General features: G+C 25.0%; 1 protein-coding gene across 2 annotated transcripts in view; it reads right to left on the bottom strand.

Annotated features, from left to right (window-relative positions):
- Positions 1-15971, bottom strand: part of LOC145272140 (leucine-zipper-like transcriptional regulator 1) — a 248764-nt gene that overhangs the window by 38465 nt on the left and 194328 nt on the right. For both annotated transcript variants that reach the window (XM_080127025.1, XM_080127029.1), the window contains exon 21: positions 3011-3091. In XM_080127025.1, the coding sequence (XP_079983151.1) occupies positions 3011-3091 (81 nt within the window). The remainder of the gene's footprint in view (positions 1-3010; positions 3092-15971) is intronic.

Below are 15971 nucleotides of genomic sequence, written 5' to 3'. Positions count from 1 at the left end.
AATAACCCGAAAAGGGTTGATATGCCGTAAAACAAAAACAGCCAACAAACCAATCATTTGTGAGAATCTCTATAATTCAGAAATGTTATCGTAATGATTTTAACTGATATATATTATTACATGTTATATTTATTATAATTGGATCTTATGATTTGATAATTAAAAACAACTTTGTGAATAATCATAACTCAAAAGAAAATAAATATTGTACAGATAAAATGTTATGCGAAATATTCTCAAGTATTTTTTAGATGTTTTCATAAGGGATCCATTTTATGGCTTACCAAATCTCTTTTTGACATTAATACCAAAATGCAATAACATCTGCAAAAATCATTTAAAAACAATTTCTTCAAGAAAATCCAGAAGTGAAAAAGATTTAGAATTTTAAACTTATTTCAACGGTTAAAAACAACAGAATGAATATTAAGTTAATTGTTCATTTATTTTTAATGCTGTTTTAAAAATGATTCATGAACAAATTGATAACTTTGTTTATTTTATTACGGTACAGTTAGATAAATTGAAAAGATAAATGTAGGTATCGTGTAGAAGATAAATTTTGTAGTATACAAGAGTATCTACCTGAATGAATGAATACGATATATATATATATATATATATATATATATATATATATATATATAGTATTCACTCATTCATCCAGAGAGAATCTCGAAATAAAGACTGATGAACACGTAACTCGGTTCGTTCTCTCTCTCTCTCTCTCATATATATATATATATATATATATATATATATATATATATATATATAGTAGCAGTTCAGCCTGGCTTTGCTCGGGCCCTATGTACTGTTCATAACTTGCTCTACGTGTAAATACACTTTATGTAAGATTTCAAATGTTTAGACCAAAATTTTTCTAAGTAATTTCGTAGAGATCGCAGAGATCAATTTTTTTTTTAACATGGACCCCAATTTTGACCCCTTAACATTCATTAGTTTGGTCTCAAATCAAAATACAAAGTTTTACCTATGTCCAAGTTATCTGCATCTAAAATTAAACCCAAAATTGTCAGAGAAAAGACAGGCAGATTTATATATATATATATATATATATAGAGAGAGAGAGAGAGATATATAGATAGATAGATAGATAGATAGATAGATAGACAGATATATGGATTGGATGCAATATATAGTAATGATTTGAAAAGTATATAAAAACAAAAACTCATGCACCACCACCGAGAATCGAAACCAAAACGTTCAGCTCACAATTTATTTTGCCTCTGCCGTCAATGACTGGACTATGAAAACGTGTTTACTGCAAGGCTAAAAATTAAAACATGAACCAATAGCTACTACGTTATGAATTCGTAATGCTCGACCTTCACCTGGCAAATTTCATTTTTTTAAATTTTCACACTTTTACACCCATTTTTTCGGGCTAAAACCCAAATATAAAGTTTTGCATAGATTCAAATACCTTATATATATGAAGTTTCATGTCTGTAGACCAAAAACTCTAAAAGGAGGCAAAATTTGTTAAACAAAAATATATACATATACATAATTATATATGGAAACAATTTTGTGTTTACTATAAACTTTTTACGCAAATATTATGCAAGTATAACTCATGTAGAACATCTGCATGAATATAATTACATGCAATACCTAACTAAAGATTATTATGCCATTAGAAAGCTGAAGAATATACAGTAGCATATATATATATATACAGTAGTATATTCATACACACAGTAGTATATATTTATATATATATATATATACAGTAGTCTATATGTATATATATATACAGTAGTCTATATATATATATATATATATATATATATATATATATATATATATATATATACAGTAGTCTATATATATATATATATACAGTAGTCTATATATATATATATATATATACAGTAGTCTATATATATATATATATATATATATATATATATATATACAGTAGTCTATATATATATATATATATATATATATACAGTAGTCTATATATATATATATATATATATATACAGTAGTCTATATATATATATATATATATATATATATACAGTAATCTATATATATATATATATATATATATATATATACAGTAATCTATATATATATATATACAGTAATCTATATATATATATATATATATATATATGCAGTAGTCTATATATATATACATATATATACAGTAGTCTATATATATATATATATATACATACAGTAGTCTATATATATATACATATATATACAGTAGTATATATATACATATATATATACAGTAGTATATATATACATATATATACAGTAGTATATATATATACAGATATATACAGTAGTGTATATATATACATATATATATATATACAGATATATACAGTAGTATATATATAGTAGTAGTATATATGTATATAGTAGTAGTATATATATATATATATATAGTAGTATATATACAGTATATATATAGTATATAGTATATATATATATATATATAGTATATATATAGTAGTATATATATATATATAGTAGTATATATATATATATATATATATAAACACAGTATATATATATATATTTAATCTATACTATTCAATGAAATACGTGTAAGATATACCACATAACCAATAAAATAAAGTGAATAGTATTTAGATACATGTGTGGTATTAGAATTGTTTAGAAATGATATACACGATCTGAAAGTGCAATCCCTTTTCATTGAGCTTAAATAAATCTGTCAATGTTTAAAAACAACTTAATTGAATATATACATTAAATGTATATATCTTTACTATATATATATATATATATATATATATATATATATATATATATATAGTAATATGAATTTAACATTTTAAATAAATATACTACTCTTAAATTTTTTTAAACTAAATGATTATTACTGGATTTTAATGACATAAAACCAAAATTATCTGATTGGAACGTTTCAGAATTCAATTATGGTGTCAAATTAGTTGAAACCCTAACCCAACGATAAACATTCATGGTTACTTACTTTTGGAAAATGATGCACAATGATGTTGAGTGCATGTTTCTTCATGTCGGACGCCTGTATTCTGTCGGCAGCTTCAAGAATCTGTTAAAAACAACAAAAAAAAGCATTACAGCAAATTCATTTCAAACTGAATCTTTTGGAGATCAAATAAATATCAGCTAAAATTATGCTTTTCGTTTAAGTAATTATCAAATGATACAAAGTCACTTGTTTTATGCATATCGTTATTACCACCAGAGGTAAAATATTTGATACCTATGAGTACCTTTGACTCTATTGGACGATTCCAAAATTTTTCTTGATTTTGCTATTAAGAAAAAATTGAACATTTATTAGCACCTCTTGAACGTTCATGAAGCCAAAACATTTGATGTCAGCACAGTTAGAAGACGGGTTCATCGATTTCAGAGTGGCGACAGAATCGTGAGTGACAAAGCATGCTCCAAATTTTTACAACCAAATTTTTACAACCAAATTTTTACAACCAAATTTTTACAACCAAAACATCAAAAGAGCATTGAGAATAGTGGTGACTATGCAGAAAAATAAATCGTGGAGAAGAAAAGGTCATTCATTTAAATGGTACCACTTCCGTCTTCGTAGCTCTTCAACATTTTAGGTTTTTGTTAAAAAAATAGGATGAATTACTTTTAGAACACCCTTCGTAATTAGGTTGAATTCTTTTGTAAAAAGAAAGAAATCAGAAAAAATTATAGGAAATTAATGAAATCAATTGAATTGAGAAGTGATTCAGATGAACAGTAAAAACAGGGCTCTACAGACAAATTTATCTTTAATTGACCTTTGGTAACTAAATATTTTCATTTACCAACTAATAGAAAAGTTACTAGTCAAACCCATGTAATTTTTGGAATGTGACATCTTCATTCTGAGATTGGCATGAACATCATAAAAGTTTTTCTGGATTATTTTTTTTTTTAAATAAGTGTAATCTTTTATAAGATTACACTTATCTTATTTTATAGAAGATTACACTTATTTTATAAATAAGTGTAATCTTTTATAAAATAAAATAAGTGTAATCTTTTATAAAATAAAATAAGTATAATCTTTTATAAAATAAAATAAGTGTAATCTTTTATAATATAAAATAAGTGCAATCTATATATCTATAAAAGTGAACGTGTCTGTCTGTCTGTCTGTGTGTCTGTCTGTCTGTATACATTTCCCTACGCAATAACTCTGTCAATTTTTTGTCTATAGACTCGAAATTTGAAATACCGGGTACTGAGATTTGGGAAAATCGATGTGACGGGTGTCAGCCAGAAATTTGGCTGTTAAGGGGTCAAATTTCAACGATTTGACCTTTAAGAACTCTACCAAACTCCTCCGACAATTTTGGGTCTAGACAATTGAAATTTTAGATATAGGTTCCTTGAACATGGATCTAACTTAATAAAGTGATTTGAGCCCGAAACAATAAATTTTAAGGGGTCATAATAGGGGTCAAAGTTTTAAAAAATTAACCATTTTTTTTTTGTTTTTTTGCTTTTTTTGCACAGCATACACCTCCAAACACCCGAGCAAGGGGTCAAAGTTCAACGATTTGACCTTTGAGAATTCTACCAAACTCCTCCGCCAATTGTGGGTCTAAACACTTGAAATTTTAGATATAGGTTCCTTGGACATGGATATAACTTAATAACTTGATTTGAGTCCAAAACAATAAATGTTAAGGGGACATAATAGGGGTCAAAGTTTAAAAAATTTGACCGCTTTTTCTTTTTCTTTTTTTTTTTCTCAACATACACCTCCAAACACCCGGGCAACGCCGGGCTGAAATGCTAGTCTTCTATAAAATAAAATAAGTGTAATCTTTTATAAAATAAAATAAGTGTAATCTTCTATAATATAAAATAAGTGTAATCTTCTATAATATAAAACAAGTGTAATCTTCTATAATATAAAATAAGTGTAATCTTTTATAAAATAAAATGTGTAATCTTTTATAATATAAAATAAGTGTAATCTTCTATAATATAAAATAAGTGTAATCTTCTATAAAATAAAATGTGTAATCGTTTATAAAATAAAATAAGTGTAATCTTTTATAATATAAAATAAATGTAATCTTTTATAAAATAAAATAAGTGTAATCTTCTATAAAATAAAATGAGTGTAATATTTTATAAAATAAAATAAGTGTAATCTTTTATAAAATAAAATAAGTGTAATCTTTTATAAAATAAAATAAGTGTAATCTTTTATAATATAAAATAAGTGTACTCTTTTATAAAATAAAATAAGTGTAATCTTCTATAAAATAAAATAAGTGTAATCTTTTATAATATAAAATAAGTGTAATCTTTTATAAAATAAAATAAGTGTAATCTTTTATAAAATAAAATAAGTGTAATCTTTTATAAAATAAAATAAGTGTAATCTTTTATAATATAAAATAAGTGTAATCTTTTATAATATAAAATAAGTGTAATCTTTTATAAAATAAAATAAGTGTAATCTTCTATAAAATAAAATAAGTGTAATCTTTTATAAAATAAAATAAGTGTAATCTTTTATAAAATAAAATAAGTGTAATCTTTTATAAAATAAAATAAGTGTAATCTTTTATAATATAAAATAAGTGTAATCTTTTATAAAATAAAATAAGTGTAATCTTTTATAAAATAAAATAAGTGTAATCTTTTATAAAATAAAATAAGTGTAATCTTTTATAATATAAAATAAATGTAATCTTTTATAAAATAAAATAAGTGTAATCTATAAAATAAAATAAGTGTAATCTTCTATAATCTTCTCTTCTCTATATAAATAAAATGAACTCATTTTTCCTGTCTGATTTTGACCTTAATAGGATTAAAAATCAAGATATTTCATGCAAATATAATATGCACAAACGGCAGAACAATATCTGAGGTGTGTTATAGGCTTATTATTTCTCAAATTCCTCGATAATCTTAGATTTCTATACTTTTTCTGCTGAGAAGTCACGGCCAAAATCGGTTAAGATCAATGGAAGTGGTAAAATATTTTCTCTCTAATAAATTCCTCCTCCCCCTGCCACCACTTAACACTGTTTGGGGATCGTTCACAAGGAACAGTTGAGAAGAGAACACCGGTTTTGCTTCGTAGTTCTTTCATGTGAAGTTATTTAAAATCACTAAACTAAGCTGCAGTGCTCTGTGGCGTAGTGGTTAGCGTGCTGGACAATTCACATTATATTTTCACGTTCGCGCCGACCTACCGTAGTCGTTTTTTTTTTTTTTTTTTTTTTTTCCTAAACAACTGGAATGGATTTTTCTTGGTGGCCGAACTGTTAACGTTGCAGATGTTTTTTTGGGGGGTTTTTTTTTCACACTTTATTTTCCTACTTTTACTCATGACTCCGGGTTTGATTCTTCCTACTTACCTACCATAACATTTTTTAAAACTCCCCCCCCCCCTGTCCCGAAACAAACACTCGGGCAACGCCGGATACCCCCACTAGTATAAAATAAGTGTAATCTTTTATTTATAAAATAAAATAAGTGTAATCTTCTATAATATAAAATAAGTGTAATCTTTTATAAAATAAAATAAGTGTAATCTTTTATAATATAAAATAAGTGTAATCTTTTATAAAATAAAATAAGTGTAATCTTTTATAAAATAAAATAAGTGTAATCTTTTATAAAATAAAATAAGTGTAATCTTTTATAATATAAAATAAGTGTAATCTTTTATAAAATAAAATAAGTGTAATCTTTTATAATATAAAATAAGTGTAATCTTTTATAAAATAAAATAAGTGTAATCTTTTATAATATAAAATAAGTGTAATCTTTTATAAAATAAAATAAGTGTAATCTTTTATAAAATAAAATAAGTGTAATCTTTTATAAAATAAAATAAGTGTAATCTTTTATAAAATAAAATAAGTGTAATCTTTTATAAAATAAAATAAGTGTAATCTTTTATAATATAAAATAAGTGTAATCTTCTATAATATAAAATAAGTGTAATCTTTTATAAAATAAAATAAGTGTAATCTTTTATAATATAAAATAAGTGTAATCTTCTATAATATAAAACAAGTGTAATCTTTTATAAAATAAAATAAGTGTAATCTTTTATAAAATAAAATAAGTGTAATCTTTTATAATATGAAATAAGTGTAATCTTTTATAAAATAAAATAAGTGTAATCTTTTATAAAATAAAATAAGTGTAATCTTTTATAATATAAAATAAGTGTAATCTTTTATAAAATAAAATAAGTGTAATCTTTTATAATATAAAATAAGTGTAATCTTTTATAAAATAAAATAAGTGTAATCTTTTATAAAATAAAATAAGTTTAATCTTTTATAAAATAAAATAAGTGTAATCTTTTATAATATAAAATAAGTGTAATCTTCTATAATATAAAATAAGTGTAATCTTCTATAAAATAAAATAAGTGTAATCTTCTATAATATAAAATAAGTGTAATCTTCTATAATATAAAATAAGTGTAATCTTTTATAAAATAAAATGTGTAATCTTTTATAATATAAAATAAGTGTAATCTTCTATAATATAAAATAAGTGTAATCGTTTATAAAATAAAATAAGTGTAATCTTTTATAAAATAAAATAAGTGTAATCTTTTATAAAATAAAATAAGTGTAATCTTTTATAAAATAAAATAAGTGTAATCTTTTATAATATAAAATAAGTGTAATCTTCTATAATATAAAACAAGTGTAATCTTTTATAAAATAAAATAAGTGTAATCTTTTATAAAATAAAATAAGTGTAATCTTTTATAATATAAAATAAGTGTAATCTTTTATAAAATAAAATAAGTGTAATCTTTTATAAAATAAAATAAGTGTAATCTTTTATAAAATAAAATAAGTGTAATCGTTTATAAAATAAAATAAGTGTAATCTTTTATAAAATAAAATAAGTGTAATCTTTTATAAAATAAAATAAGTGTAATCTTTTATAATATAAAATAAGTGTAATCTTCTATAATATAAAATAAGTGTAATCTTTTATAAAATAAAATAAGTGTAATCTTCTATAATATAAAATAAGTGTAATCTTCTATAAAATAAAATAAGTGTAATCTTTTATAATATAAAATAAGTGTAATCTTCTATAATATAAAATAAGTGTAATCTTTTATAAAATAAAATGTGTAATCTTTTATAATATAAAATAAGTGTAATCTTCTATAATATAAAATAAGTGTAATCTTTTATAAAATAAAATAAGTGTAATCTTTTATAAAATAAAATAAGTGTAATCTTCTATAATATAAAATAAGTGTAATCTTCTATAAAATAAAATAAGTGTAATCTTTTATAATATAAAATAAGTGTAATCTTCTATAATATAAAATAAGTGTAATCTTTTATAAAATAAAATGTGTAATCTTTTATAATATAAAATAAGTGTAATCTTCTATAATATAAAATAAGTGTAATCGTTTATAAAATAAAATAAGTGTAATCTTTTATAATATAAAATAAATGTAATCTTTTATAAAATAAAATAAGTGTAATCTTCTATAAAATAAAATTAGTGTAATATTTTATAAAATAAAATAAGTGTAATCTTTTATAAAATAAAATAGGTGTAATCTTCTATAAAATAAAATAAGTGTAATCTTTTATAAAATAAAATAAGTGTAATCTTTTATAAAATAAAATAAATGTAATCTTTTATAAAATAAAATAAGTGTAATCTTCTATAAAATAAAATAAGTGTAATCTTCTATAATCTTCTCTTCTCTATATAAATAAAATGAACTCATTTTTCCTGTCTGATTTTGACCTTAATAGGATTAAAAATCAAGATATTTCATGCAAATATAATATGCACAAACGGCAGAACAATATCTGAGGTGTGTTATAGGCTTATTATTTCTCAAATTCCTCGATAATCTTAGATTTCTATACTTTTTCTGCTGAGAAGTCACGGCCAAAATCGGTTAAGATCAATGGAAGTGGTAAAATATTTTCTCTCTAATAAATTCCTCCTCCCCCTGCCACCACTTAACACTGTTTGGGAATCGTTCACAAGGAACAGTTGAGAAGAGAACACCGGTTTGGCTTCGTAGTTCTTTCATGTGAAGTTATTTAAAATCACTAAACTAAGCTGCAGTGCTCTGTGGCGTAGTGGTTAGCGTGCTGGACAATTCACATTATATTTTCACGTTCGCGCCGACCTACCGTAGTCGTTTTTTTTTGTTTTTTTGTTTTTTCCTAAACAACTGGAATGGATTTTTCTTGGTGGCCGAACTGTTAACGTTGCAGATGTTTTTTTTTGGGTTTTTTTTTTCACACTTTATTTTCCTACTTTTACTCATGACTCCGGGTTTGATTCTTCCTACTTACCTACCATAACATTTTTTAAAACTCCCCCCCCCTGTCCCGAAACAAACACTCGGGCAACGCCGGATACCCCCACTAGTATAAAATAAGTGTAATCTTTTATTTATAAAATAAAATAAGTGTAATCTTCTATAATATAAAATAAGTGTAATCTTTTATAAAATAAAATAAGTGTAATCTTTTATAAAATAAAATAAGTGTAATCTTTTATAAAATAAAATAAGTGTACTCTTTTATAAAATAAAATAAGTGTAATCTTTTATAAAATAAAATAAGTGTAATCTTCTATAATATAAAATAAGTGTAATCTTCTATAAAATAAAATAAGTGTAATCTTTTATAAAATAAAATAAGTCTAATCTTTTATAATATAAAATAAGTGTAATCTTTTATAAAATAAAATAAGTGTAATCTTCTATAATATAAAATAAGTGTAATCTTCTATAAAATAAAATAAGTGTAATCTTTTATAAAATAAAATAAGTCTAATCTTTTATAATATAAAATAAGTCTAATCTTTTATAATATAAAATAAGTGTAATCTTCTATAAAATAAAATAAGTGTAATCTTCTATAATATAAAATAAGTGTAATCTTCTATAATATAAAATAAGTGTAATCTTTTATAATATAAAATAAGTGTAATCTTCTATAAAATAAAATAAGTGTAATCTTCTATAAAATAAAATGTGTAATCTTTTATAATATAAAATAAGTGTAATCTTCTATAATATAAAATAAGTGTAATCTTTTATAATATAAAATAAGTGTAATCTTTTATAATATAAAATAAGTGTAATCTTCTATAAAATAAAATAAGTGTAATCTTTTATAATATAAAATAAGTGTAATCTTTTATAATATAAAATAAGTGTAATCTTCTATAAAATAAAATAAGTGTAATCTTTTATAAAATAAAATGTGTAATCTTTTATAATATAAAATAAGTGTAATCTTCTATAATATAAAATAAGTGTAATCTTCTATAATATAAAATAAGTGTAATCTTCTATAATATAAAATAAGTGTAATCTTTTATAATATAAAATAAGTGTAATCTTCTATAATATAAAATAAGTGTAATCTTCTATAATATAAAATAAGTGTAATCTTCTATAATATAAAATAAGTGTAATCTTCTATAATATAAAATAAGTGTAATCTTTTATAAAATAAAATAAGTGTAATCTTCTATAATATAAAATAAGTGTAATCTTTTATAATATAAAATAAGTGTAATCTTCTATAATATAAAATAAGTGTAATCTTCTATAATATAAAATAAGTGTAATCTTTTATAATATAAAATAAGTGTAATCTTTTATAATATAAAATAAGTGTAATCTTCTATAATATAAAATAAGTGTAATCTTTTATAATATAAAATAAGTGTAATCTTCTATAATATAAAATAAGTGTAATCTTCTATAATATAAAATAAGTGTAATCTTCTATAATATAAAAGGCAAAAGGCTTTGGAGGGAAGGGGGTATTCCAGGGCATTACCCCCTAAATCATAATATCTACGATTTGTGAAGGGAAGCCGTGTCTAGATTTATTTTGATTGACTTTTATAAAATTTGCGCTATTTCGCTGTGTCGCGTGTTTGTTCAGCTTTTTAGTATATATATATATATATATATATATATACACACACAAAGTGAAACTGATGGAGCGAAGCAACTCCTCGTCTTACCCGCCGAGGACGTCCAGAAAGCAAATCAGCTTTGATCAATGCGGTGAAAACTGTCATATCAGACAATTGCTATTCATTTGGACACTCCTCTTTGGGGAAACAAAACAAAACCAAACAAAACTGCCTTTTAGCAAAAGTTAAGAGTGGGATTTCATTTCCTCTATGTTGTGATGTTTGACGTCATTAATTCACGCACACCTGTCGCGTAACTTTTTAATCGTTTCATTTCATCCACTCTCATTCCACTGCCTTCGTAGCGTCATGGTAAGTCATCATGCTTTTTTTTTTTCACCTCAAGGATTCGGGTTCGAACCTACCTGCCTATCAAAACTTTTTTTTTCTTTTACACCAGGCAACGCTGGGCATCCCCACTAGTCTATTATATAAAAGTGAAAATGGGCGCACACCTTCGTGTATGTCCGTGAAAGACTTTTTTCCTCTGCCTTTGCAACAAGGTTACATTTATGGAGAACTTTTCTTATACTTCCTAGATCGTAATATCTCAAATTTTATATAAGCATAAACATTCAAATTTCTTCAGATGTTTTTTTAGACAACCTTTGCTTGTTTTATTTAAAACAAAAAAAAGGTTGAAAAGACATTTTTCACTAAGCAATAAGCTTTGAAAAATTGTTGATGAAAAAACAATTGCCAAAAGATAAGCAATTTAATATTTATAGTCAGCACTTAAAAAAGTCACTCGCAAATGCAGTCATTTTTTCTGGAAAAGGAAATGGCTCTAATTACTTACACTTTTTCTTTCTCCCTTTTGTTTTGTTTTGTTTTGTTTCCTCCTCACGTCCCAAAGCAAGTAAGTTTTCACAGAGATATGTTAACTCAAAGTATTTTCAATCAATGGAAATCGTTCCAAGCCCAAAAAAGTAACACATCCATGTGAATGTAATACATTAGTGCAAACTTAGAAAATCCTACAAAACCTGGTCAACAAAATCAGTTTTCTCCAAACTTCAATAGAAGCACCAGCATGGAAGAACCAAAGAACGTTTGCCCATCCACCACTATCGTGTTCTTTTGGGCCCAGGGAGGGGAAAAGGACTCCATGACTTACATACCAGCATTTTTCGTCTTATATGCACATTCCTATACACACATAAAATTTCGTTTATCACAATTTTTTCATTGATAGAATTTTGTTTAGATTTTAGGTAGCACTTGTTACCTGGTGACTCTTCACACCATCAGGCAACCTCCAATAACTGTCCCATCACTGCAATGTTACATACCTGTGCTTGTTTTACAAGTACTTTAATGGAATGTGCTCTGATAAACTTAACATACATACACCTGACCAACTCGACAAACAACAAAATCCCACCTCTTCATTGTTAAAACCTCTAGATGCTAGAAAGCCTTCTACTCTAATAGTTTCTTTCCTCGGACTGCTAAACTTTGAAATTCCCTCCCTGATTCCTGCTTCCCTAACTGTACTGACCTGAAGAAGCTTAAATGTAACATAAACAGCCATTTCACTAATCCCGTTATACATGAAATGTCAAATAGTAGTGCCTTACATCCAAGTAGCAATATACCTTGTTTGTGGTGAACAAGAGTGAAAGAAAAAATGTCTTAATATATAAACAACACACAAATATGCCAATAACATTTACAGTGATTGATTCTAACTTGAGATGTTTTTCACACAATAGTCCTGGTATATGTGTGATTGAGTTGGAGGGCAACGTTCACATCTACCAGCATTATACTGGCCCCACTTTTGTACCTGTAGAGGACCTACATAGACTAATGATAATCATTACATCTTTTTAATAAAGAAACTGTAATAATGAAATTTGCAAATCAAGTTTATTAATTTGTTTTTAATCTATTAACATTTTAACATTTAATTAACACACTTTTAATCTCTTCTTTTAACATGCTGTCACACTAAAGCAAGCAAATTTTTTTATAATCCCACACACTTAAACTAACATATTATAAACCCTAACCCTAATAAATGCCAATAAATAGTTAATGCAATATAAGGTGTTTTGAATTATTACAAGAATTTCCAATGATATATTTTTAACCATTCATTTCTATGATTACTTATTTGTTAATTAATCTTTTAAAATATTACATAAATCAAATCTATGACACCGCATTAAAACTTTAATTATTTTGTTAAGGTAATGTTTTAAGATCTATTTATGACAAAATCTAAATGGCTCAGTTCAGAGAACATCAGACTAAAGATCTTAAGGTTTTGGTTTTTGATCATAGCATCTGCTTTATTTATTGGGAATTTAATATTTGGTATTAATTTCATTTCTAAAAGAAATTAGGATATTTGTTTAACAGAATTGTAACTGACAAACACACACAGAGAAAATGCCCCTTATATTATGAAAAGATTAAGCTTGATCAATATTTAGATGCTTGAAAGTCCAAAATTTTTATTTGATGAGAGACAGTTCTTAATTTTTATTAGTTGGTTTATTTGATGGGTGACAGTTCCAAATTTTTATTGTTTGTTTCATTTAATAAGTGATAGCTTAAAATTTTTATTGGTTGGCTCATTTGATGACATAAGGATCAACACTTTTATTGGTTGGTACATTTGATAGGTGGCAGCTCAGCTTTTTACTGGCAAGTTCTGCTCAAACATTTTATTGGTTGTATCATTTGATAGGTGACTGCTCCAAATTTTCATTGATAAGTTCCTTTTATTGAGAATCCACTCAACATTTTTATTGTTTCTTTCATTTGATGGATGAAGGCTCAACATCTTTTTTGTTTGTTTCATTTGATGGGTGAAAGCTCAACATTTTTATTGTTTGTTTCATTTGATGAGTGAAGGCTCACCATTTTTATTGATTGGTTTTTGAGTGACAGTTCTATATTTTTATTCGGTGTTTCACCTGATGAGTGATGACTCAATATTTTTATTTGTTGGTTCATTTGATGGGTAACAGTTCAAAATTTTTATTGGTTCATTCATTTTACTAACTTATGAATTCAGAGTATAATTTCTGAGTTAATAGCTACTGTTCACAATTTCCCACATGTATTAGTGCATGTGAACAAAGCTAATTTCACAGTCGTAGTTGAGCCATCTGCAACTCCCAACAAGTATAAACAACCAACGTCTGACCTTGTAAACGACTAGATATACGAAGTCAAATAAGTAATATTATGGGGAAACAAAGAAATAGATAAACCATTAAGAAGTTATAGATATCACCTGATTAATCAAAAATTGATCTTTCTTTTCGTTTTTATCAAACCTTGTGCAATAACAAGATTGCAGTTATCTGTGCATATTTTGTCTGTATGCACATGAAAAGCTTCCTCTTTGGAGAATTATAAAGCTGATGACTGATAAAGATGTCAAGGAGATCACTGGCAGGACAATCACCTTACTGTGTCAAAATACTTTTGCTCAAGGACAGTTCTAATAAAAGATGTCCTTCTTTGAGCGTCTTTTTACTTTCATTTTTGTTTTATTTTTTGTTGTTTTGTTTCTTTTTTGTCCAACATAGCAAAATGATGAACTGCTTTTTGTTTCGTTGACTATAAACAAATTATTTTAGAGATTTTTGAAAGTAAAAAAGGCAAAAATCAATATGGTTCCTTTGTGCTCATAAACAAAAGAAATGATTTAATTTATCCTACAAGAATAAAAAGTTGGTTCTTATTCAAAATTCAATCTAATTAAAAAAAAACTACAAGAAAATCTATATGATCTACATACCTATATTCCAAAAATCACATACATTTAGAACATAGTTTTATTTTTATAAAGAAAATCATTTTAAGCTGATTTAAAGTGATTAATGTTAAATTAATAGCATTACAAGGCTGATATCGCAAGTTTGAATTATTGTGGGCTTATCTGCCCTTGTTCTTTTTTCAAGATGCCGATTCGAGACAGTCTCATTTTGCTTACTCAGAAAATTTGCTTTTCTTAGTTACAAATAAAACTACTTGATCAATTTACATTAACTTTTGGAATATAACATATTTATTCCGCCATGGGTATGTGCATCATAAAAAAATTTTCTGTATTTTTGGTTTTTGGATTTTTGGGTTTTGGATTAGGCTGGATTTTATATACAAACCAAAAAGTTTACTTTATATTTAATTTTGTGGAAAAATGTTTTGAAAATTAAAGATTAAAAAGATTTAATTCAATGTATTTAAAGAAAAATGATTTTGCAATTAAATGTTTTACAAAATGTTGACATTTAAATTGAATACATACATTTTTTTTAAAAAAGAACCCTTTCTTCATAAATAATTAGGAAAAATATGTTTCCTCTGGTCACATATTTTTTAGCATGTTGAGAAATATATACTACCTTAACCGCCAAAAGAGGACACAATGATCGAGAATGATGTCATGACAATAAAATAAATAGTACACTATCTTCTCCCTCCCTCCACAAAAAATAAAAGTTAAATGTATGAGAAAGTCCTCCTCATAAAAGAAGAAGGTAATGCCTGTGAGTATGATTTCATGACAACAGAACATATATTACATCATCCCGTCTACAAAAGGAGGATGGTAATAGCTGGGAGCATTAACTACACCCCATTAAAAATGGAGGAGGTAGAACCGATACTACACTATGCATCTCTGTTAAAAGATAATATAATAATAGATTAAATCAGGTCCTTTTTTTTATTTTCATTTAAAAATGCCTAGTTATAAAAATGTTTTATGGTTACTTGGCATTTTGGTTAAGATAAAATTTATGATCCTGGCCATAGAACGAATGGTGGTGTGGATGTCATATTTGAAAGATGATATGAAAGTTTAATCTTTTGCTTATTAAGATCTGATTGCACTCTTTAAGCATCAGCTGATGGTCAAGATCAGATGGTATAGAAAAAGATTACATTCCTCAGTTTTTGAAAAAGATGGATACAAGTAGCAAGCTTGTGTGTATGAAATGAAATTA

Source organism: Euprymna scolopes, chromosome 1 (assembly GCF_053919585.1).
Source record: "Euprymna scolopes isolate OS-2025 chromosome 1, ASM5391958v1, whole genome shotgun sequence".
NCBI lineage: Eukaryota > Metazoa > Mollusca > Cephalopoda > Sepiida > Sepiolidae > Euprymna > Euprymna scolopes.
Note: the sequence above shows the minus strand (reverse complement) of the source record. Positions and strands in the feature narration are given on the sequence as shown.